Here is a 25,493-nt window from a genome sequence, read left to right as displayed (position 1 = left end):
TAGCCAATGGTAATAATTTACCTATTATCAAGATTGGAGATATTACTCCAACTTTCAAGAATATTTTTGTTACACCACAATTAGTCTTATAAAAGTTAGACAATTGGTAGAGGACAATTATGATGTGAATTTTTCTTGTAATGGTTGTTTAGTGTAGCATAGAGATGATAATCGCGAAAGGGCCTAAAGTTCGGAAGATTGTTTCCTATACACTTTTTCATTCCTTTTATTCTATTGTTTGTTTGTATTTGTACAACTATTAAGACTGAGCTTTAGCATAAGTGTGTACTCATTCAAATTCAACTCATTTATTGAATTCTGGTTTATTGGGAAATAAAAATTTCATCTTTTAGCTACTTACTTTGATTGTTCTACTGGAAAATTAAGCAAAAGTAAAATTTTTCTTTTCCTAATTTTGGTAATCATGCATCAAAGTGTCTCTCTTGGTTTTCAATTTGAGAGGCACTTAGCACAAAAGTGACATCTATTGCATGGTGTAGACTAACTCTGATGGAATGTAGTTGCATTGGTTTGCAGTATCATTGAAAATGCAGGAACCAAAATGCTGCATTTGTTCAACATTGGCACCTGATAGAAATTCAAAAAAAGAAGGGCTAGGTACCAACTGCTTGAAAATCGATCCGGAGTTGTTTCTGTGAGGAGTCACACCCTGTTCTATGTATCATATGGCTGAACTTCTTATGTTGGATGTACAAATAGGATTCGAAAGCATGCAGTGACATGCCAAAACAAAGAGAAAAACAGAGGCAAGAAGATAGTTCATTAGAACTGATCAAAGAACTACAGCAGGCTATCTTTAAGAATTCAACTATACTATGGCCAATTTGATGGTCATTACAAGGGAGACTTGTTAATCTGAAAGCAATTTGACAGTGCCTGTTGTACCAAAACGTCTACCTGGAATGACTCTTGATGGTGATAAAATTTCTGCAAAAGAAAAGTTGTATGAATCTGTTCCTAGCCGACTCTGCAACCACCCCTTGCCTCCGGAGAAGCCATCAGTCATGATCCAGCAGTTATTGAAGCCAAAGCTCGTCAGCGATTTAGCAACTGTTTTAGCTGAATCAGAGTACCTGAATTTTTTTTTACAGAATATCATTGATAACGAAAATTATACAATGGTGCACATAGACTATTAAGACCAGAAGGGAATTAAGAGTGTGAGATGTCAAGTAGATTATAAGAAAATTTAGAAAAACTCACGAGTCCATTATGACAATGTTAGACCCCTTGTTGACTTTCTTGAGGAATGATATCTTCAGAGCCACTATTTCAGCTTCCACTTTCTTCGGATTTCTCACAAGACTCTTTACTTTACTCGGCAAATCTTCCAAACTGTAATATACCAGGAGAACATAAGCATAAGTATAAACATACTTATCTGTAGACATCTTTCATATATTCCCTAGGAAGTTCAGAGTCAAATGATTTCATGCACAAAGATGAAAGCAAGTATACCAGACCAGGTTAACTTCTCACTCGCATAAGAAGTCAATTTACCGCCTCTCAATTAGTTAAGGAGAACGTAGCGAGGAAAGAGACAAATAAATAAAAAGGAAATATTTGATTAAGCCACTATCAAGGACCATGCACAGTTTGTTCCTGACTGGAGAATTCTCAAGAAATTAAAGAGAACCTTCTTAACCCTTAAGACAAGTAGCAAAATAGACTTATTTTAGTCTTTATGCATGTCATTCTGATCTATTTATCGAAACAAGCGTGTTTCCGAGATAGAGCAATTTGAAACATTAGAATGGCAGTGGAAATACCACATGATGCGAGTAATGATAGAACACAGTTCATTATGTTTTCTACTTTTCTTAGAAAATAGCAGTTCTACTAAGCGAGAATGTAAACTTGAAGAAACCCAACTTACGGGATTTGAATCATCTTGTTTTTAGCACTAGATGGAAGACGAGGGATTCCAGCCTTATCCTTGTCCTTCTCTGTTCTAATATCAATCAACACATAATTCTTAGAACACATATTGTCCAGTGTTTGAGCAGGAGTTAGTTCACCTGGAAATTGCATTCCAAAACAAATTTCTTAATTCCAAAAATTAACAGGAAAATGAAAATGATAATAAAGCTACAAACAACTAACTTGGTGTGAAGATAATGCTATTACAACAAATTGTGAACACAATTTCAAGTATGATAATAATTTTAGTCACTCAAGATAGCTAAATGAACCAACCTACCAAGCCAATCTGATTATAGTCACTCCAAAATTATGGTTAAAAGCATGTTCCTTGGTTTACATTTGTACACCTTTTTTTAGAGGGAATAGTTTACACTGTATATCTCAATGGTCTAAAGCGACAAAATTAAGGGAAATAAAACCCATCCAATTACCCTTGTAACCACGAAAGCTGAAAGAGAGAGCGGAGAAGACAGGGGGAAGTAGAAGATATGCCAGGAATAATGTGCCACCAGCCACTGCAATAACAGCTGGATCAGTTGATGAAATGGTTTGAACTGTGGATGAGGCGATTGGTTTGGCCTCTTCAATCACCTTGGATGTCTGTTGAGCTGCATCAACTACTGTCTGCAACCAAACAATCATGTATCATTTAAAGTTGAGCAAAGAAAGATGAAACTCAAATTACAACACCGAAAAGTCCCAGAACATCATACCTTAGCTGCAGTCATCACTGGCTGAGAGTCCATGCCAGCACTCTGCATTGCCTCTTGTGCTTTCTTAGTGACATCAGATATGACAGGAGAAGCGTTCTTCAAAACTTCCTCTCCTGCTTGCTTTACTAAAGGCAATGCTGCATCAATCCCGGGTTTCACAAATTCAATCACGGGCCCAATCACTCCGCTTATAGTATCAAAGATGTTCGAACCAATCTCTTGAGCTTGATTAACTGCAGATTCTACCTGGAAAGAGGAAAGCTTCCAATAAATTGCTAAGAACCAAATCTCAAGAAACAAGTTTTATTCACATACATAACACAGAACTTTGTGGAACTGTATCAACTACCCCTCCGTCTCAATTTGTTTGTTCAGACCATTTAAAAAAAAATGTCTCTTTGTTTTTTTAGTAACTCTTTAACTTCAACTTTTCAGACATGGTTAACAATTTCCCGTATCTTTCGTTAAGACCACAAGATTAAAGAGCATTTTGAACATTTCTTAAACTCTGTATTTAAGTCAAAACCATACAAATAAATTGAAAAGTAGGGAGTAATACATATGATGTAGAATCCACAATCGCCTAAGTAAAAAATTATCAAAAAGGCACCAACTTTAATATAATAAGACTATATCAGAACTGCAGTAGAAACGATTTGACCCAAAAAAAAAAACATATTTGAAGAAATGGGTTTTACTAAAAACCCAATAAAAAGTTATGAGAAATTCAAATAGGGGAAACTTGTAATTGGTACCTGATTAAGGGAAGAGACTATGTCTTCCTTGGGTAAGCTGATTGCTCTGGCTTCATGGGTCGCAGTGAAAAGGGGAAAGAGGAAAAGTGCAGTGGATGTAGAGAATGACACTGACACAGTTTTTTGAGTAAGTTTAGGAAGATTTAAGACTATAGGTGGTGATGAAGTAGAAGAAGAAGAAGAAGAAGAAGAAGGGGGCGGAGGAAGAGGTGATTTAGCGGTGGCTGAAGCTCTAAGTGCCATCACTTTTCAGCCTCTTTGCCACTGCTTGCTTGAAGACTCTTGTTGATTATGAAGAATTAATGGATTTTGTCCTACTAATTGAAACTACTATTATAGATGATGGGCAATGTGTGATGAGAAATTGAGAAACAACTCTTAACGGCTGAATTTCATGTTCCTCTTCTTTGGTCCTTATTATCCGACGTGGCATTACAAAATACTGATGAAGCTATAGGATCATGACACGTGGATTATAAGATGAGAAAACGTGGGGCCTATTCTTTCCTATTGTGTACCGCATCCGTCTGCAATTTGGTTATTAGTAGTAGACAGTAGTACTTTCTTGATATCAATTTTAATTTTGTTTCAAAAAAAAGTAGACAATAGTACTGGTTTGTGAGATTAGTAGTACAACAATTTTGTTTTTTCTTAAATTGTAGTGAAATTCATTTGATTTTTTGCCTACTTTGATTAATTTCACAAAATGTGTGTCTCATTTTCCATCAATAATAAGTATATCAGATAATTCTATTAACCAAGTCTAGGACATATGGAAATTGAGACCTTTCATTCCTTTCACTTGTTAACTTTTCCCTCTAACATTGTTGTTTGTACAACTTTAACCACAAATACAACATAATCCGTGTGATTCCACAAGTGGGTAATGGGTTTAGAGAGGATAGAGGATACACAATATTAATTATCTCTATCTTATTATAAGGTACAGAGATTGTTTTCGATAATTTTAACCATAAATAGTGCGGAAAATCTTACTACTATAGTACTATTGAGCACACTGCTTCAAAATCCTCAGGGAATATGCCAAAGTACATTAAACATATGACCTCATGGAGTATAACATGACATAATGTTAATAATATTTTCTGCAAAAATAATGTTGAATCCTGAGTTAGCAGCCAACACACACTTTGCAAGACCTTTAGCCACTCTGTAAATTCTACTTTTTTTTTTTTTTTTTTGCAATTGTAACCACATGCTGTTTTAATTTTTTTGAGAAAAAAGCCAAAAAAAAAAAAAAGTTTTCAAGATCAAGCGGTCTCTTAATTAGCGAAGTGTATATTTTGGGCTCTTAACTTGCAAGTTCCTATTGGGGAGATCAATGGACCACCAGTGTCTAATCATCTTGGGCCAAAGCCCTATTTGCTTTTAGCCCAACAGAACAAACCCAAATTGAGACCTAGATCTGGATTGATTGGGCTAACTGGTTAAGCTAAATTCAAAAGTTAAGGATACGAGGCAATCAACCCCTACTAGTACTTCGTTATAAAATGGGAAAAAATACGTAGAATAGCAAACATTTAGCCTATATTAGTTACTATAGCTACAGTTTAAGAAAATTGTAATTCGCGGCTATAGTTTCTGCAATTCTTGATATTCGCCTGATTTGTATATTTCGCTTGATTTGTATAAATTCAGAATTTGTATAATTCGGTTCCTGATTGTAAAAATTCGGAGTTTTGTATATGCTTACCCTTGCTAGTTCTTGATATTCGCCTGATTTGTATATTTCACTTGATTTGTATAAATTCAGAATTTGTATAATTCAGTTCTTGATTGTATAAATTCGGAGTTTTGTATATGCTTACCCTTGCTATTTGTATATGATTTATAAGAAATTCAAAATAAATTATCATGTTTGTATATTAACAAGCGAATTATACAAACAAAATTCTGAAAAATTCCTAAATGTATTCTGTATATACTTGCCATATTTGTATATTCGCAAGCGAAATATACAAACCGCAGCTTCCATAGCAAACAAAACTATATTTGTGGAGCACAATTATTGAAACTATAGCTACTAAGCCTTATTTTATCTATTATGTTTGCTATTTCTAATATTTTCTCTTAGAAAAATCCAAAAATATTATAAAACCATAAAAGGGCAAGAAATCTCATTTTCTTTGAAACTACGAGAAAATAAGCTCTATTTTCTTGGTTGCTCATTTTCTTTGAAATTACTAGTCCTCAACTAATTATTATGTTAATCAGAGATAGCAGATACCCCATGCGACAGTAACCAGATTTCTGCTGCAATATCTAAACCATAAATATTGGAAACAATTAACAATGTGAGGATTATTTTGAACAGTGCATGACAAAATCCACCAAACAGTTTGACGTAAGCATATGTTAAAGTACAATTAATGAGAATCGAAGTATGAGAGTATTAAAATGAGAATGTTCCAAGAGACTAACAAAGACATACACTATGTGACAACAACAAAATATTAGTTTTTCACCTTTCTGAGAGGAGAGAGAGTGAAGTCTAATAATCAGAAAGAAACACAAAAGAGCTCTATTCATTTTTGGACTTTTGATGAATTAATTTTGTTTGTTGGCTCTTGGAAGTACTAAGCCAAGGGCATTAGTTGTTCTAACCTTTTATCATTTTAAGTTGATCCTATAACAAGACACGACAAATATTATTTGTAGCTTAGCACCTACTGTTTCAACATTTCAGCTCTATGCATTATACTAGTTTATCAATTTTTCATATCATATCTAACTTACAGGGGCGGAGCTAGTAAGGACCTAGGAGGTTCATCCGAGCACTCTTCAATGGAAAATTATATTGTTTATACATGGTTAAATCTACTTTTTACATATATATACTAAGATCAAGTGAGTGAGTGAAAGGCATGGCAAAAGCGCGAGTTCGACTTGCGAACAATTAGCAAGTGAAGGATCGATCCTTTTACGCCAATACTGTTGCGGGACTATTGTTGCGAGACTGGTACTTGGCAGCTCATGATGAGCAATATATAGATGGGATCCTCTTCGATTTTTTTTGTGTGTTTATTTTTCATATTTTGAATCACCATAGTGAAAATCCTGACTCTATTACAGCCTAACCTAACAAATATGTTTTTAATAACTAGTCCTAATTTACTTGAAATTGAGACATACTAATTGTTATTGTATTTTGGTATCAATGATGATGCCATTTATAACATGTATATTATAATCTTTCAACTACTAAAATATCCCAATAAGGACAATCAACACAACATTAAATACAAAAAAAACCAGTATTAATTTCCCCATCCACCTAATCATAAAACTAAACCACTTGTAATCTCCTCTCTAACTAAGTATTAGAATGGAAAACTCAAAATCCCCATCAGAGTCCTTAAATAACTCATCCAAAAACATCCAACAAAATAAGCCTATTTCCTCAAATGATGGAAAGAAATTTATTGGAGTTAGACAAAGGCCATCAGGCAGATGGGTTGCTGAAATCAAAGAAACTTCACAAAAACTCAGGCTATGGCTTGGTACTTTTGACAAAGCAGAGGAAGCTGCTCTGGCTTATGATAGTGCTGCACGTCTTCTTCAAGGAAGAAACGCGAAAACAAATTTCAAGAACCAGGGAATCTTGAAACCAAATGAAGAGAATTGCAGTTTGTTGGAAAAAAATCCAAGATTATATCAACTTATGAAACATGCCATCATGAAGAAACTTGCAGGGAAATATCAAAATAATGAACGTTTAGAAACAGAGGAGGAATTAGTTCAAGAAAGTATAAATAAAGAAGAGATATGTGGGATTCAATTACAGGGAAGTTCAAAGGTTTATTCTTCAGTGATTGTGGCTCCTTCTTTTAGTAATAATGAAAAATCGTACCAACTTTAGATGTCTTCGATCGTTAAAAGTATTAAACAGTTGTTAGGTTGTATTAGCTTTTCACATCATATTTGGTTTGTTTCTAGTGAGATTAGTTTTAATGCAATACATGTTTACTTTTTAATACCTAAGTTTATTTGATGTTTTCTTCTTATGTTTCTACCTCCAAAACTAGTAAGCAATATATTGGGATATTAACAATTTTCCGGTTTCACTCACCTAACCATATTTTTTCCATTGACAAGTGGGGTTGCTCAGGTGTTAAAAGTACATTCCGCCTCCAACCTTAAAAGGTTGTAGATTCGAGTTATTAAAGGAGCAAAACATGAGAGCTTCGGAGGTATAAAGAAAAGGTTTAACAAGTGTATAATAATCACTAACAGATTATATAGTGATCAAACTTTTATAAGAAATAGGAGTAACTATTAGGATTTATAATTTTTGATGACTTTATTAAACTGTTATGTTGCATGAATATTCACAATATATTTGCCTAAGAGAAAAGCTATCAATAATTGGGCTGCTTATGGTTTGTCAAAATAGATCCATTCTTTAATGGACCAGACAGTGACATCTTTCTAAGGTTTCTTGACCTCACTGGGCTTAAAGGGGTCCTTTTGGTAGAGTGAAATACTTTGTGACGATGCTTTCAACAAGTTCTTTTAAAGAAAATTTACTTAGAGATATGAATGATTCAATGCAAAATTTGAATAAATTTGGGTTAGGTTTTTTGATTTTGAGTAAAAAAATTTAAATAAAATCGAATACATTATTGAGATGAAGCCACATATCTCTTCATTAGTTTTAAGGATATACATAATTCAAAAATTGACGATAAAAATATATATATAACCTTGAAGTATAACAAAGATATCAAGATACCATTTGTGATAATTAGAGATATATTTATCATTTTTCTATTTAATAAATGTAATCATTCTTTGATTGTAATCTACTCCCTCCGTCCACTTTTATTTGTCATGTTGCGCTTTTCGAAAGTCAATTTGACTAATTTTCAATGTTAAATTAGATTACATTAATTCAATATTTTAAACAAAATTTTTAGATATTCAAAAACTATACGAAAAATATTATAAATTATAATTTTTTGCATATCAATATGATGAAAAAATAATTCGTAAAATGTTAGTCAAAGTTCTTATAGTTTGACTCTAAAAGGAAATCATGACAATTAAAAGTAGACGGAGGTAGTAACTCATACCTACTAACTGATTTAAATTATCTCTTTTTTTTGGTTTCCCACCTGGTGTCCGGAACCCACATTGGAGCTTCGACTAAATCCGGATCGCGCTCTGCAGGGCCCATTCGGGGGTGGCGCTCCCAACAGGATTTTTCTCCATACCCAGGGCTCGAACGCGAGACCTCTGGTTAAGGGTGAAACACTCCTACCAGTGCACCACAACCCATGTTGGTAAGTTATTTCTTAATTATATCATAATCACCAATCATCAACATTTCAGCATAATTTCTTTGATTGTAATCTAACTAGTACCTACTAACTGGTTTAAGTTACCTCTTAATTATATCATAATCACCAATCATCAACATTTCAACATAATTGCTACTTCATTCGTTCTTTTTTATATGTCATCCTTACTATATATAGTTGGTTTATAATACTTGTCATTTCATAAAATCAATGCAAAAATTACAATACTCTTTCTATTTTATCCTTTGGAGTTATTAGTCTTGAAAATATACATTTGACCAACATAGAAAAACTAAATAAATAATTCATGTTAATTGGTCAAATTAATTCAAATTCGTTGATTGAAAAGTTGACTTCAAAAAAAAATAATATAAAGATAAAATAGTAAACTTACTTAATTTCTAAATACACGTGAAATAAAAAATTGTGACTTATAAATATAAACGGAGGAGTAGTACTTACTAGTGGGGTGTGCATGTGGCGCACGCAAACAAAAAACCTTTCACCATCGAAAGGTGTCATTATATTGGCTGTGAAATAGATATGTTTTCATTGAAAATTTGGCATTATTCATGTTTGCTTAATGTCAAATATTTCTATCCCTCGTTTCATTATTATTTATTTTATCCATCATTTAAAAATAATTTATTGTTATTATTAGTATATGTTTTAATGTTTTCTTTATTTAGTAAGTTGAATAAATAATATAATGATCAATTAATGTAGAATAAAAAAAGTAATTATTAAGGAGCATACAAAATTTAAAGTGAATAAATAAAAGTGAATCCGAGAAGTATAATTGCGATGGTCCATACTCCATTATCAACTCTTTGTCAATTGCATAATGTTCCCAATGGACTCAAACATTTATTTATTTCCACTTGTCATAAAATGTTCATGAAATGAGGACCCCCTTTTTTTTAGTCGAAGAACTGTGCAATATGATAAAATTTCGTCACATGTGATGAAATAGTGTTGAAACTTTTATGTTTTCACATTTTTTAATGTGGTCCACATATTAAATAATTAAAATAATTATTTATTTCTTAATTAAATAATACCATTAGGTAGTTCCTTGATGGAAGAAATTAATTATTTGAGTCCCTAACTTCACATCATTTTATTAAGTAAAAAAGTTTCTAGAGTTTAAAAGTAATTGCCTAACAATATAAATGCCTATGAAGTGTGGCAAATTCTCCATTAATTCTTACTAGAATTAAAAAAAATGTGACCGTACACAACTAATTAATTTTCTGAAGTCATTCAAATCCACTTGTTCAGATCCTACATTATGTGTTGGATTCAGAGTTTGAAGTTCATGAACTTTTAAGTCAATTGAAACCTCGTCAAAGGAGGGTAGTAAAGCTTAAATGGGTTCTATTTTTGTTACTAAACCAAGAGCCTACTTTCTTATTAGTTTAATCCAACAGATATTTCTTATATATTTAATAAATTTCTCTAAAATAAATGCTAGATTTAGGTAAAAGTTATTGAAATCTCGAAAAACTGTCTCAAATCCTACGTCCGTCCGTGATATTCAGAGTCTATTAGAACTAAACAAAATAGAACATGGCGAAATAACGTAGGTATTAAAATAAACATGGTAAAATATGTTTGAAAATAACTCAAAACTGAGTTATTTCCCGTGAAAAGTGTATAAAATGGAAATAATGATATTAAAAGTTGCAGAATTCTGTGAGAAATTGATATTTATCTTACTAAAATTGGAATGTTTTTTTCCCTAAATATATTGGCTCGACTATGATTAAGATGTTTATAATTATTGTTTCTTGGTGTACTTTTATATTGTTCCTTGTTAGTTGCTATATTTTCTACATTATCTTCTTCTTTTTTATATTTGTTGTAATTGTACTAAGAGTCCTTCAAAAACAACATCTCTACAACGTAATGATAAGTTCTACATATACATTCTACCCAACCCCAATTTCACTTTCACTTATATGCAGATGTTATATTGCATAAAAATATCACTCATTCAATAGTCTTCAACAAATTGTGGAAAATAGTTTTGGTGAAAATTGTTTTTGGTAGAATAATCTTACTGGGACTGTGTGGCTACATCACCCCTCCATAAATGAAAAAACAAAAAGGAAGAAAAAGATAACAACAACATTTGTGTAATTCTACAAGTTTATTATGTAGGATATATTTTCGATAAAACCTTAACTCAAAAAAAGTGTAATCGAATAAGGATTTAAAGAAAAATTACGACAATAATATTGTATATAAAAGTTTTGTTCTTTTATTTTTGAAAGTGATGAAGAATCTTTTCCTTTTAGTGATGCTATTGAGGTACCATGAAAATAAAGTTAATTTTGATAGCTCCCAACCTTGTTGACTAGGTTTCTAGTTATGCAAAAAGAATATGATACCACATTCCTATTGAGTTCACTTCACTTGTAAAGATTCTCTGACGATTTCTTACTTTAAATACTTTCATCTTTACTTTCAACATGTTTCCCACATTCAATACTTTCTTTACTAGGCAAACTTTCTCTTCTCTTTGAAACCTCCACAACTAGTAACAACTTTTTACACATTAATTATGAAAGTGACACTCAACTAAATGCTTGCAAACCAATTGATTCTTATGTTAATCTAACCCAAATAAGACTCCAAGGCGTAAAAAAAGAAAATGAACATTAACATATCAAAGGACAAATAATTAAAGCAACTAAATAAATCTTACAAGTTAATGAATCTTGTGGTAAAAAAATATGTTACAAGCTTCTCTTAATTAAAGTTTATACATGAATTAAATATCAGTTTTGAACCACCCGAACAACGTAACTTAAAATCATGATACGTTAGGTATTTTTACGTGATGAAACTAAAAATGAAACAGGAAAAAATAAATCAGAACGCCCGAAAAAGTTCAGATGCATTTCCCAACATGTACTTTTCGCCATACAATGAATGTGAAAAAAACATAAAATAAACCGCTCCGTTTCCGAAAAGATAAACTATGCAAATAGGGTACTCCTCACAGTTTTCACATAATAAATAAATAATTATTAATGACAAACTATGAAGTTTTTTTTTCTATTTCAGAAATAATAATCGTGAAGCCAAAAGAAACTTCACATAACTAGACAACTAATATCAATTGTGTTAAAGACATGTAATAAAGTTTTTCCGTTACATATGATAACTTAGAGTATGAGTGTGTCAAGTGCTAAATTATTTAATTTTTGAAGGTAGAATATATAAAATAGAATTTAGATATTAAGAACTTATATGTAAATTTATAATATAATTAACAAAATTCAGAATATTTAAATATTTAGGGTTTAGCTAAAGTGCTTGATGCCAAGGTGATATCTACAATGATGCAGTGTAACTGAACTAAATGCGGCGAAATACATCCAATTTTAAAATAGGAAAAAAAAAATAGCAACATATAATTAAATGACAATAAATAAGGAAAAAATTCTATGGAATCTTCAGATCTATTATCGGGAAAACATCAAATTCTACGTACATTAAGAAAATCCAACAAAAAACAACTAAAATATTAGGTTAATTTCTTCGCTTGTTAAGTCAATTAATTTATTATATCAATTTTTTATTTTTTATTTTTAAAAAAACCTTTGTAACACTGGCGTGAAATCCTAGAAATCAACCCTAAAAATATATTAAAAAAAAGAAGTTTTTTTTAGGTGGAAGCAGGAGGCGCATCGGAGCTTATCATGAACAGTTGCCCGAATGGGAGTACCTGTTAACGGCAGAAAATTCAGATAGAAAACATTTTTTTCTGATAAAGATCATAACAAACGCAAATCCAACTTAATCGAAACCTCAAAAAATTCAGATAGAAAACATTTTTAGTTAAATAGATTTTAAACAACGCGAATCCAAATAAATCGAGAACTCAAAAAAATTGGATAGAAAACATTTTTTTTTCTTAAATAAATCTTAAACAAGGCAAATACAACAAGCGAGACCTCAAAAATTCAGATAGAAAACATTTTTTAGTTTTCTATTTTTTAGTTAAATAGATCTTAAACAGCGCAAAACGAAATTAATCCAGACGTCAAAATATTCAGATAGAGAACCGTTTTTTTTTTTACTTAAATAGATCTTAAACAACGCAAAACCAAATTAAATGAATCAAAAAATTCATTTTTTTACTTAAATAGTTCTTAAACAACGTAAATCCAAAATCCAAATTAATTGAGACATCTAAAAATTCAGATTGAAAACAATTTTAAGTTTACTTAAACAGATCTTAAACAACGCAAATCCAAATTAATCGAATACCAGCCAGAAAAGAGAAAACCAGATCGATGCCCTAACAATGTGAGGCGGGTTAAGCACTGGATGCAGAGGTTTATCGATCGCTTCCTGTTGCTATATTTATGGCTTTTCAGGGAACAGATCGATGAACCGCTGCCTCCAGTGTTCTAACCCAACAAAAAGAAAAACAGATCAGTTATCCCGCTTGTATCACATAGATCTAACCTCAAAACAAATTTTTTTCGAAAAAAAAAAAAAACAGGCCATTGACTTCGAAAATGACGATATAACAAAGAAAATATATTTTAAAAAACTACAGGAATCTATGGCAAAGATTCAAGAGAGAGAGAAGGGGGAAAGAAGAAGATAAAACCCAGGTGGTAACTGAAAAGGGCAGACTGAATAGCTGCCATTGATGAACTGTCACACACATTTTATTTATTTTATTTTTCTTTACTGATTGTGGTGTTTATTAAAGCAGATGTGGGGTTATTTATATGCAAACTCGGGTGCCTTTAGGGAAAGTGAATTACTACTTTATCCCTGGATAGTGAGCTGCTGACCAGTAATATTTGACGAAAAGGGTAATTAGAACAGTTACGTCTTGGAATACTGAAAGTGACGTGTTTGCACAAAATTTATTGGGTCAAGTGGCTTGGGGACAGTGTACACGTGTTTGGATCCCCGTCAAAGGAATCTTTTATTTTAAAAAATATATATAATCTTAAATAAAAATATTTTTAATGAATTAAAATATCTTTTTGTACATTAAATATGTCATTGTAAAAAAATTAAATTAAAAAAAAAAAGTTACACAAATCTCATAGTTTTAGAGCCCGTTTGGATTAGCTTTAAAAAAGCAGTTTTAAAATCAAAAATAAAAAATAAGAGGACTATTTTTGGTTTTTAAATCATTTTAAACTTATTTTAAGTTATTTTTAACCTTGTCAAACACTTCATAACTTATTTTAAGTCATTTTTTACTTATTTCAAGTTTTTGTTTTTTTTAGTCAAACACTTTCAGAAGTCAAAAAACTGACTTAAAAATATGTTTGACTAACTTTTAAGTCAATTCAAACACTCTCTTAAGAGTTAATTACATCACATCTTTACTTTTTTCAAAATTACAAAAAACTTGTAATGGTAGAATTCGAATACTTCCCAAAACGTCTAGATACATTGTCCAACGTTCAGATACATCACGTTTCGGTTATGAATATATCATTCAACGTTTCAATACATCACGTACGTCCCGATCCATCGTGTAAAATAATGTATCCGACTAATATATTATGTAAAATGATGTATCTGACTGATACATCGCATAAAGTATTGTATCTGATAATAGGAGAGTGTAGAAATTTTTGTAATTTTTCATATGATAGGAAATTTTAAAAAATATAGTGAAATGAGTTGTATATTTAGGTAATTTTTTCTTTAAAATAGCTACAACAATTTATTTATTTATTAAAAAAAAATATATGATGAAGGAATTAAATAAAAGGGTGTTTTTTTTTCATTTTTCCTTGAATAATTTTTTTAAAAAAATTCTTATGAGAAAAACAATTTCTCTAATAAAAGTAAGAAAAATAAAGTTCACAAGTAGCATTTTATCTTTAACACATTTTACTTTTATTCCTACCCTCTTTGCCTCCATCTCCATTACCTCTCTTTCTTTCAACTCATTTTTCATAATGTTTGTCTATATTACATATATATATATATATATATATATTTGCTTGAGTTTAAAAAGAATAAGTAAAAAAAGTTATGTATTTTTTCTTAAATAAAAAATATTTTTGTTCATATCTAAAATTGCTAGACTTTTCATTATTTTATATGTGGCTCGAAAATGAAGAACAAATTACGTCAGTTTGATCTATTATTTGATGGGCATATTAGATTAGGTATCAACCTTTACGAATTTGTCTTCCCTCAATGTGTTAGAATTATTATATTTTCTATGTACAATTTTTATCATCGACTGTTATAAATTATGATAATATAAGACGGATACAAAGATTAAGGTAGAAATCAATTTTAGCCGATTATAATTGTTTGTTTAATATTTCTGAAGATTGACATATCATGTATTTTTAAGGGGTTTTTTTCAAAGTTATTAAGTTGTTCGCAAGTAATATTCAATTATGATAGTCTACTAGTCTACTTAAAAGTCTAAGAAAATTTTAATATTTTTTCTAGAATTAAATATCTGTTGGAATAATTTACACCAAAATTCCGCCATGAATAAAAAGCTTTGAAGCTAAGTGAATTCCTTTGGATGATTTTCTTTAAACTAAACTACTCATGTTCTTTGAAAGTAAAATTTCTCCAAGGAATATTAATTTAATAAAGTCCTATTAATAAATTTTATTTTGCATAATTTCGGAAATTGGAAGTGATCCTTACACTAAACAATAAATATTTGATTGTTGACCGTTGTGTTTGTATTTGTAAGTCATTAAAGTGATTAAATTGAAATGATATGCTCCCTCCTTTCGATACTAAAAATAGTTATTTTATATTAATGGTTCACTTTACTAAATCAAAATAATATTGATTAAATCTTTTTTATATTACTTTTATAATAAAAATTTTTAAAGTGTTCACATTTGCTAGTAAAATTTGTAAGAAGCTTTTTAAAGGATAAATTAGAAAAATTATCTTCTTATTTATAATTTTTTATACCGTACAAAATGAAAATTGATCAACTAATATAAAACGAAGAAGGTATTATATTTATTTATACTTTATGTTCGATTAAAAGTTATACTTCCTCAGTCCATCTTTATTTGTCCACCATACTAAAAATAGTTGTCCAACAATAGTTATCTAGTTTGGAAAATCAAGAGATAATTTACCCTTCCTATTATTCAATATCTAATACATTTCTCAAAGTATTAAATTTAATATATTCAAAGGATAATATAGTAATATTATCCCTATTATTTATTAAGATTTCTTAAGGTGTGTGTTAAGTCAATAGTAAACAACTATTGTTATACAAAAAAAAAAGTAGCGTATTAGTCATCAAAGCGATCCAATAAAAATGTAAAAAAATCATCACCATGCATAAAATATTTCTCTGTCTTTTAATATCTGTACTTATTTTATATAGTTTATTAATTACTAAAATGGTTAAACTCCTATTTTTATGATTTATATGTACATAAGAAAATTACTTATTGTTATTCTATGTTAATAATTATGTTTATATAGTTTATTAATCATCAGAGTGGTTAAATTAGAATAATTTTTTTAATTATACACGTACATAAAAATATGATTTAAGTTCACTATTAATTCCTACATGGCTAGGGTTACTAAACTCTTTGTTTGTTTTAGTCCACGTATCGTGAATTTCTTTTTAGTGTACTGTTGATTTCTTCTTAGGGTTATTAAACTGTTGGCTTGTTTTAGTCCATGTATCGTGAATTTCTTTTAATCTACGATTGATTTCTGCTTAGAGTTACTAGACTGTTGTCATGTTTTAATCCACAGATTGTATAATATTCCACAATTTTTGAAAACTTTTGTGGTTCATCTTTTAAATATTGTCTTCTTCAGATCTACGACCATAAATTTGATATATAGTCCATATTTTCATCTTGTATTGGTCAAATTTTTTAAGATCCTACTCGTACTACTTTTTAATTTTATTTATGTCAGGGTTCACGATACATTATTTTGATCTACAACTAGTGAAATGTCAATTATGAAAAAAAAACATTCAATTTTTCCTTGTTTTGATCATTTTGACTTATCCAACACCTATCAAGCAATATTCTAACATCAAAAGCACTAAAAACATGTCAAAGAACATTGAAAACTTAAGTATGAAATATCAAATTTGTCAGAATTTTAAGATCCGTCATTAGTCATATTTCCATACATAAAATGGTTATACATGAATATTAGGTAGATAATTATGTTTATAATTTATTAGTCATTAATGTGGCCAAATTATAATGTTGAAAATATACACATGCATAGAGGGACCTAAAGCTTATTGTTAGTCATAAAGTGGCCAAACTATCATGTTGAAAATATACATGCATGGAGTATTTGTTTCTTACATGTAGTTACATTTATTTTATTTGTTGGTCATCGAAGTTGTAAAACTAGTACGTTTAAAGCTTGATATTTGTCCATGATACTGAATAATATCTATTTTTAAAAAAAAACATAAATACATCAAAGTTCACTATCATGCTTGTGAATTTATCTAAAAGTGAACTAGTCTATCTCTAAATAATGAACATGATGAGATAAATTAACATCCTTTAGTCAAATGTATTTGTATATAAAAAAAAACTTCGCACGTTTGATTAAAAAATTAATTTCCTATTAATAATTCAAAAACATTTAAATAATAATAGTATATCATAGTATCTATCCAAATGAGAATTATGGTATACTCTACGTATCTGAATTCATTGTCTAAATTAGTAAGAAGATGAAGTTATTACATACAACTTATAAGTGCACAATATGTTGGTGGGAAATAAAAAAAAAAAGGAATACCTCAACGGTGTTACAAAAAAGCGTAACATAATCGAGACAAATATAATGTGCTCCTGCCATCCTATTTTAATCATTGCTTTAGCTCAAAATAATTGTTACTTTAGAAATTCAAAATTACGATCAACAATTATTTTCAACTACATTCTTCAAGTCTTTAACATTAAAAAAGTGAGTATTTAATAAAAATGATAACTTAATAAATTATATATTATATTTATTTTTTTCTTGATGAACATGAAAAAAAAGCTAAAACAATAATTAAAAGGAGACATCTTAATAACTGTCGAGTGAAATTATAAGATGGGCGGAATTTTATCATCCACAACCATTGATCTTGAATTGGAATCATCAGAATGCTAAGTGCTAACTTTCCATAGAGAATCAACTTTACCTACCCCTTAATAAATTTATTAAACATGAAATTGATTTACTCGAATATCAAAGGATAATTAAGAAAATCATACATGTTTAATCAATTAAATTTGAAGTTGATTTGTCAAATTATCACTCTGCTAATAATTATCATATGAGAAATTAACCATCAAACCATAACAAAATAATTAAAGCATAGCGTGACTAATACATTTTGTCTTATGAAACTCAGCCTTGTGACATGAATTGATTGGTAAAGAGTGCCATCTTTTGAGTGAGGCGATTGTGAATTTAAATTAGTCAAATTTTAATATAAATATTGAATATTGAATATCGAGTGAGAAATTAAAATAATAAAGTGACCTTGAAATTTGACATTTTGTACAGCAATACAAGTAGTCTACTAATATTTTGCAACAATTGAGGACCTGACTATCCTACCTTCAGCCACGAACTGTACAATTAGGCTTAACCAAATGAATGACGCCTAATGTTTGTCATATCTGAAAATTAGAAATTCTATTAAAATATATATTTTTTAAAATTTTTTTATTTGATTTATTGTATAGTCATAATTTTAAAAAAATAAAGTTAGATAAAATATTTAATATAAGAACAAATAAAATATAAAACTTATTTAAAATTATATGGGTTTTAAAGGAAAACTTATATAGTTAGACATACATCATATCATATATACTATTATTACATATACTTTCAAACTATTACGTATTTTACCACTACTTAAGAGTTTCCTACCATATATTGAGAAAAATACACTCAGATACATATATTTTGCCACTAGATACACAAAAATAGTGAGAGAGGCGAGCGAGATTGGGAGGGAGGCAAGCAAGATTTGTATGTATTCTAGATTCATGCTAATCACACAAGATACACGTATTTAATTTGTATGTATCTAGGATATCAGATACATGAGAGAGTGGCGAGCGAGATGGAAGAGAGGCGAGGGAGGCAAGCAAGATTTGTTATGTGTCTCAGATACATGCGATCCACTTAGATACAATGTATCTCGAACAAACTATAAATAATTTTGACCCCATGTTTCCGAAATACGTGTATTTGGATGTATCTGGAGACACCAAATTTTGGTAAAATACGTAATATTGCAAACTAAAGTATATTTAAGTAATTAGCTCCTAAACTAGTGGACTTTATGTAAGTTCCCCTCGGGATTTTATCCTTATTTTAGTCCATTTCGATCCAATTCATTTCAACCCAAATAACTTTTAGGCGGATAAATACCATATATTTGTCTTAACTGTGTTTATCTTAAACTGCCCAAATTCAACCTAACTCACCCAATTGTCCCAAAAAATTACATATAGGGCTGACAAATTCAGTCCAAACTCATTTGATGACTCCTTCAAGTTTTGATGAGTTGATACTTGATCATACTCATTTGTCGTTCTAGACTCATATATGCAAACCATAACTAACACAAAACTTTGACTCAATTCAAATATGTGTTATCATAGCGTAAATTATGTCAATTAAGAAATCAATAAATACAATGTATAATCTGTTAAATTATTTTTATTTAATAATTATTTCTTGAAAATTGAGCATTATTTAAAAAATGGAGTGAAAAGGTATAGTTGAAAAATATATTAATTTTTGTCTTGAATTTTAAAAATGAAAGTTTTTTTGGGACAATTTTTCTTTACTAAGGGGACACTTATTTTTGGATGGATCGGGAATAATAGAGTAACTAATAAGGATCAATTTGGATCTCATTTGAAAATGTTTGTGCGAGGTGAATACTCAATTATTAGTATTCCCTCTACAGTCTATACTATATCAAAAATGATTTTTAGCAGCAATTAATTAATGATAATAGCTTAATTGCCGCTAAGTATATAATTTTAGCGGCAATTAACACTCTTTGTATATGTCCCAAAAGCCTTTAGCGAAACTGGATCTTACGACACTTAACTAGTGCCAGTAAAATTTTAGCACTTTTTATTAATGTGTCTATTTATTGCCGCTAAAAGTTATTTTTATTGTAGTGCTAGTCCATATTAAGTGAATTGTTGAAACATTTTTAATAGTTTAAAATAAATGAATTATTCAAAATTTAAGAAAATTGTTGAAACTTTTTCTCATATTTCACTTCATTTAGTAAGGTTACTAACTACTTTATATATTCAAGTAGATCATAGTTTGAAAATAATCAAAAGACTAATAATAAAAAATAACACTTAATTTATATCCTTAAATATTTTTCTCAAGAAACGTGTCAAAGTATATCACTTGAGATGGACCAGAGAACTTCTATTTGAAGATGAACTAAAACTATAGGATAAGGTAGAACCTAGCATTAACTAAGCTCACCAAACGTTCAATTTTGGACATATAGACAGCATCTCTTTTCCTCTCACCATTATAATTCTTCACCAAAATATCAAGCCCTCAAGTCTACAAATTAATATATATCGAAACAATCATTCAATTCTCTACTACATCTAATTTCCCAACGTACATTTAAAAAGGGAAGAAAAAAGATAGGGAAAAAATAAGGATAATACTTGATCATGGTGGCCTATATATATTTTAAATTAAATGTTCTGAATATATTTAACTAACTTAGGTACGAAGAGTTAATGGAATAACAACACACAGAAAGGTTCATAATAATTAAATATCAACTTTAACTTTTATACACATACTCATAGTATAAAGAATTTTTATATCATCAAATTAAATTGACTTATAATAATAGATAAATCTTTACATATAACAAGCCTAGTAATGGTAATTTGAAATAAACTTAGGGGTTGTTTGGTGTGAAGGATAATACCAAATAGTCCCTGGGATTTAATTATAGTAGCACTTAATTTGTTGTTTGGTATTATCCTTCACACCAAACGACCCCTAAGTTTGGTTGGCAAGTTCGGAATAACTTATCCCAGGATTAATAATTAGTATCGAGATAAGTTATCCCTCCCCTTGGGTGGTATAGTAATTCCGGGATAACTTATCCTGGGATAAAATAGGTAAATGACAAAAATGTCTCTTTCAACCCTTTTGTTATATCACTTTTTACATTCATGAAGGGCATTTTTGTAAACAAATAAATTGTTCTTAAAATTTATTATTTTGAATACAATCAATCAAACACTTAATAAAAAATAATCTCATCATAATTTATTTCATCATAACTAATTTCATCATAATTAATTCCATCATAACTTGAATTCAAACCAAACGACCCCTAAGAGTGTAACGTGTTATAGTTGATTAGTACCTGTTATGAATTAAATTTCTTAGAAACTATGATGGATAATTTGAAATTACTTAGCTTATTTGACTAATATATAGTCACATGGCCTATGCCTTAGCAAAGAAGATTATTCTGGAAAAGGAAAAAGAGCAAAGTGTAGCCACATGGGACTGACATTTTATGTTTTTTTATGTGTTAAAAAGTCAAATATCCATTTCAGATAAGCACATGCAGAAATATGAAATTACATGCAAAAAGTTGGAATAATAGTATCAATTAACTGAATAGAGAACTATGAGATCTTATTTTTAAATTTCAGTAGACACAAAAATATTTGGTCATTTCTTCTCATTTGTGTTAGCATTGACAAATACAATTACCTGGTAAAAGTGTATGATAAATATCTCGTGATATTAATCGAGACATGCATAAATTGATTAGGACACCACGGTTATTTAAAAAAAAAGTCTGAGATAATCTGCGTAAGATTTCTGAATTCCATTTGCCTTTCCATGTTGTAATCCCACTCTGGTTCTTTAAAGCCGCATTTAAAAGCACAACACCTCTCAGTTATACCTTTTAATTTGTCTCTCTGCTTTTGTAAAAAGATCGAATTAATGAAATATATATATATATATATATATATATATTTATATGTTGTTTGTGAATGAACAAACAAACACACATATATACACAACGAAGAAATGGCAAACACGGATTCAACAATTTGGCCTAACGAACAACAACCTCAACAATCAGTACCGTACCCTGAAGCAGTGCCAAACAGCGCTTGGCATTCTTCGGGATCTATTGGGCCATTTTTCGCTGTCATCTCTGTGTTAACCATTCTCGCGATTCTTTCGTGTTTAGTGGGAAGGTATTGTAGGAATCAGGAGCGTGCAACGCCGTTGCATAGCATTAAACAGAGAGATTGTAGCTTTGGGGGGCTGAGGGGCAAATTATGCTGGGGCAGTACGAATTATGGTGAAAGTACTAATAATGAGGGTAAGGGGCAAGATGTTGTTTGATGAATTAACAAGTCTTTGAGGACGGCATTGATTTGGAGTAATATTTGCTACTACTATAATATGGTTATTTGTGTAAATGTCGATCTTTGCTACATGTGCTAGTTTAGAAGCAAGAGTCATTTGTAAGTTGTTGTTCTGTTTTGAAGCAATTGATAAATATTATAAGTTGCTAGTTGCTACTCAATGTTATTTGTTATTCAAAAGTGAGAATGATCAACTAATATGATATTAAGAATATGCGGATTCAGAATTTTGAAAGTATACGAATTCATGCAATAATTTCAAGTTAATATACAATATTTTTTTTGATAATTTAATGGTCCACGATTATTTTTTGAGATTATTAGACACACACGAGAAGGGGAAACCTGAAGGTTTTGGATATCAATATTTTGAAACCTAAAAGGTTTTGGTGGGTAGACAAGGGCTGGGCGGCTAGAAATAATCGTTTGGGTTATTTCTTCTTCTGATGTATTCCCTTCCGATGTCAATTGATGACTTGGACAATACTCTGAAATAACTTTTGATGATGACAATATGAATCAGGTTCACAGGCATGAACCAGACATAAAAAGGCGGGAAAAGTTCACATATACAAATATGAAATAGGAAAACGTGTTTTAAGTAGAAATCCAAGTCAAATAAGGAGACGAAAAACTGCAAACGACTTCTATGCGGAAAAGGAAAGACGAACAAATCCTATGAGGAAAAGGATTATTTTTGTGAGAAAAAATAATTTTTTCCTTGTAGGATTCTACTAAGGTTTAATCCACCTCTATCAAAAGGACAAAGTGAAAGAAGAGAAGATTGCAATAACAAATTGAGAGGATTTTTCCAGCAAAGCAGAGCAGCGTTGTTTCGTTTTAGAATTAGTGCTTGTTAGAAATAATAATTCAAAGTTGGAGTAGGAATCCTAAGTTTATTAAGATTCCTTTGTTATTTATGATAATTACTTATTTATATTTAATTAGAATTTGTTAGTTAGAGTGATATCTAGTGCTAGTTTAATTTGATTTTTACCTTTATAAATAGGGATATTACTATTTATTTCGGTAGACAGAAAATACACACGGATATTACTAGTTATTTCTGCAGACAGAAAATACATTGTGTTCTAAGTGTGAGTATTGAGTTGTAATTTTGAATTGTTGTTGAAGTTAGTAAAGTTGGAGCCGATTCTGTGGCAATGGACGCCATTGATATTTCTAGACAAAGAAAATTGGTGATTCCTTGGTTGATGCTGCCACCGGAAGGCACTGTTTACAAATTCTACAGACTGGCGGAAGTCGATGTCATACAGTTTGAGCAGAGGCAACAGCAGGAGCCTGACGGAGACGTCTATTACTTGGGATCATTATTTCAAGGTTGGCTCGTTTATATACAGCAAAAAGACTGCCAAGTTTTTCTATTTAACCCAATCTCTGGTAGAAAAATTAAGCTTCCATCTGTTGAAACTCTTCCTGAAGTTAATGGCGTCATTCGAAACACCCAAACTGGTTTGATTGAAACCTTTCTTAACTACCAATCCCAACCCCGTACTCCACAACAGTTATCTAAATATATCATCAGAAAAATAGTTCTTTCCTCCTCTCTTATGAACGATGACTGTGTAGCCATGGTCACTTACGGCCACTCTGATCTACTCGCCTTCTGCAGGAGGCCCGGAATAGAAGATAATACCAATTGCTGGATTCCCTTAGATGGACCCTTACGACAATACACTCAAATTGTTTACCATAGTAAAAAAAAATATTTTTCGCTCTCACCCATTTTAGGGATCTTGAAGCTTGGGATCTCAATACGGATCCAATCAACAGGTTTCACATTCACAATGAACATTTTGGAACCTCCTCTTCTAATGAATGGCCTATTGTTTGTAATGAATGGCCTATTTCTTTCGTGGATGATGATGAACTTGAGCGCAAGTCATCCTATTGTTGGGATTCTGATTACCTGGTATACGACCATCAAAGCCACGAGCTTTTTATTGTTACACGATACATAGCCCCTGCCATTGATCAAGATGGAACTCTAATATTACCTGAGGACAATTTGGATGATCAATTTCCTTACCAGACTCTAACTTTTGATGTTTTCAAGCTTGATTTCATAAACCATGATCACGTGGAGCTTCAATACAACAGTAGCCTTGGCAATCGTGCATTCTTCATTGGCTCCAATACCGGTTTTGCTCTCTCAACCACCCAATTTCCTGAATTGAAGCCCAATTCTATTTACTTTACAGATGATCTGACCTGGGCTTACAGACACAGGGAGAACCTCAAGTGTGGAGGTCATGATTTGGGCATTTATGATTATAAAGAAGGAAGCTTTTCATCGTGTTACTATCCCATTGATCTCGACAAGATACAGAGGATTCTACCAGCTCCTATTTGGTTCACCCCTGACCCTGATGTTGATGTTGATGCCGAATGTTTAGCCTAGGCCATACTGGTTGTGTTCTGTTTATCAACTTATCTTTGCCTGATTTGGGCTTTTTCTTTTTTCAATGGCATGAGACACAGCTTAACTAAGATTCTATCATCTCTGAACTCTTTTTTTTTTTTTTTGTAATATTAGCACACTCTATGACTCCACTTTGGGAGATGTTTGGAGAAAATGGGTTAAGGAATAATAGAATCTTATAATATATTTGTATTAAAAATATTTTACTTATATATTCATCATGTGCATTGAAACATGTCTATAATATCTTATATATAGGAAAATATTAAATTCAAAATGTATTATAACTATGGTATATTTTTTTCTCTTATTATCGATGTTAAAAATGTATTATATCTAAATTTCAAATATTATTTTAATATAATTAGAATTATTATTTTTAAGATATGTTTAAAATGTATTATATTTTAATAATGAATTGGCCATTTATTTTTCACAGATGTTTAAATAATTTTTTTCTTTTTCGTTTTTTCATTTATTATCTTTCAAACTTATAATTCTATAACATCAAGAAAATGAGAAGATTTTCAAATCAAATATGACAAACAATAGTGTTGTTTCAATAACACTAGCAAAAAATCTAGTGTAATTAGCATGTATCTCACATATCGGATACGCGAGCGAGATAAGAGAGTGACAAGAAAGATGGGAGGGAGGTGAGGGCACAAAATTTGTCTGTGTATCCTAGATACATGTAAATCTATTTAGATAGAGTTTATCTAGAACAAATTAACCTAATTTTGAGTCCATATATTCCGAGATACATGTATCTGGACGTACCAAAATCTGATAAGAATCATAATATTACAACAAAGCGTGTATTTAAGTAATTAGATTATATACTAGTAAAATTATTGTAAGTTACCCTA

At 30.5% G+C, this 25,493-nt stretch overlaps 4 protein-coding genes across 4 annotated transcripts; 3 read left to right on the top strand and 1 right to left on the bottom strand.

Annotated features, from left to right (window-relative positions):
- Positions 1–764: 764 nt before the first annotated feature.
- LOC125832089 (calcium sensing receptor, chloroplastic) lies at positions 765–3,712 on the bottom strand. Its single transcript, XM_049511226.1, has 6 exons — positions 3,413–3,712; positions 2,658–2,903; positions 2,376–2,568; positions 1,898–2,039; positions 1,225–1,356; positions 765–1,094 (listed from the first exon to the last, which is right to left on the bottom strand). Exons 1-6 carry the CDS (start codon positions 3,653–3,655, stop codon positions 872–874), a joined length of 1,179 nt encoding a protein of 392 aa, XP_049367183.1. The 5' UTR covers positions 3,656–3,712; the 3' UTR covers positions 765–871.
- Positions 3,713–6,758: 3,046 nt separating this feature from the next.
- Positions 6,759–7,485, top strand: LOC125832189 (ethylene-responsive transcription factor ERF071-like). The gene has a single exon (XM_049511336.1). It carries the CDS (start codon positions 6,759–6,761, stop codon positions 7,290–7,292), a length of 534 nt encoding a protein of 177 aa, XP_049367293.1. The 3' UTR covers positions 7,293–7,485.
- Positions 7,486–21,834: 14,349 nt separating this feature from the next.
- LOC125832116 (uncharacterized) lies at positions 21,835–22,158 on the top strand. Its single transcript, XM_049511254.1, has one exon. It carries the CDS (start codon positions 21,835–21,837, stop codon positions 22,156–22,158), a length of 324 nt encoding a protein of 107 aa, XP_049367211.1.
- A 1,186-nt stretch (positions 22,159–23,344) lies between these two features.
- On the top strand, positions 23,345–24,603 carry LOC125832186 (uncharacterized). The gene is made up of 2 exons (XM_049511333.1): positions 23,345–23,817; positions 23,934–24,603. Exons 1-2 carry the CDS (start codon positions 23,345–23,347, stop codon positions 24,601–24,603), a joined length of 1,143 nt encoding a protein of 380 aa, XP_049367290.1.
- Positions 24,604–25,493: the final 890 nt, after the last annotated feature.

The sequence above is a fragment of the Solanum verrucosum genome, unplaced genomic scaffold, assembly GCF_900185275.1.
Source record: "Solanum verrucosum unplaced genomic scaffold, falcon-dt-bn FXZP01000009.1, whole genome shotgun sequence".
In the NCBI taxonomy this organism is placed as follows: domain Eukaryota; kingdom Viridiplantae; phylum Streptophyta; class Magnoliopsida; order Solanales; family Solanaceae; genus Solanum; species Solanum verrucosum.
Note: the sequence above shows the minus strand (reverse complement) of the source record. Positions and strands in the feature narration are given on the sequence as shown.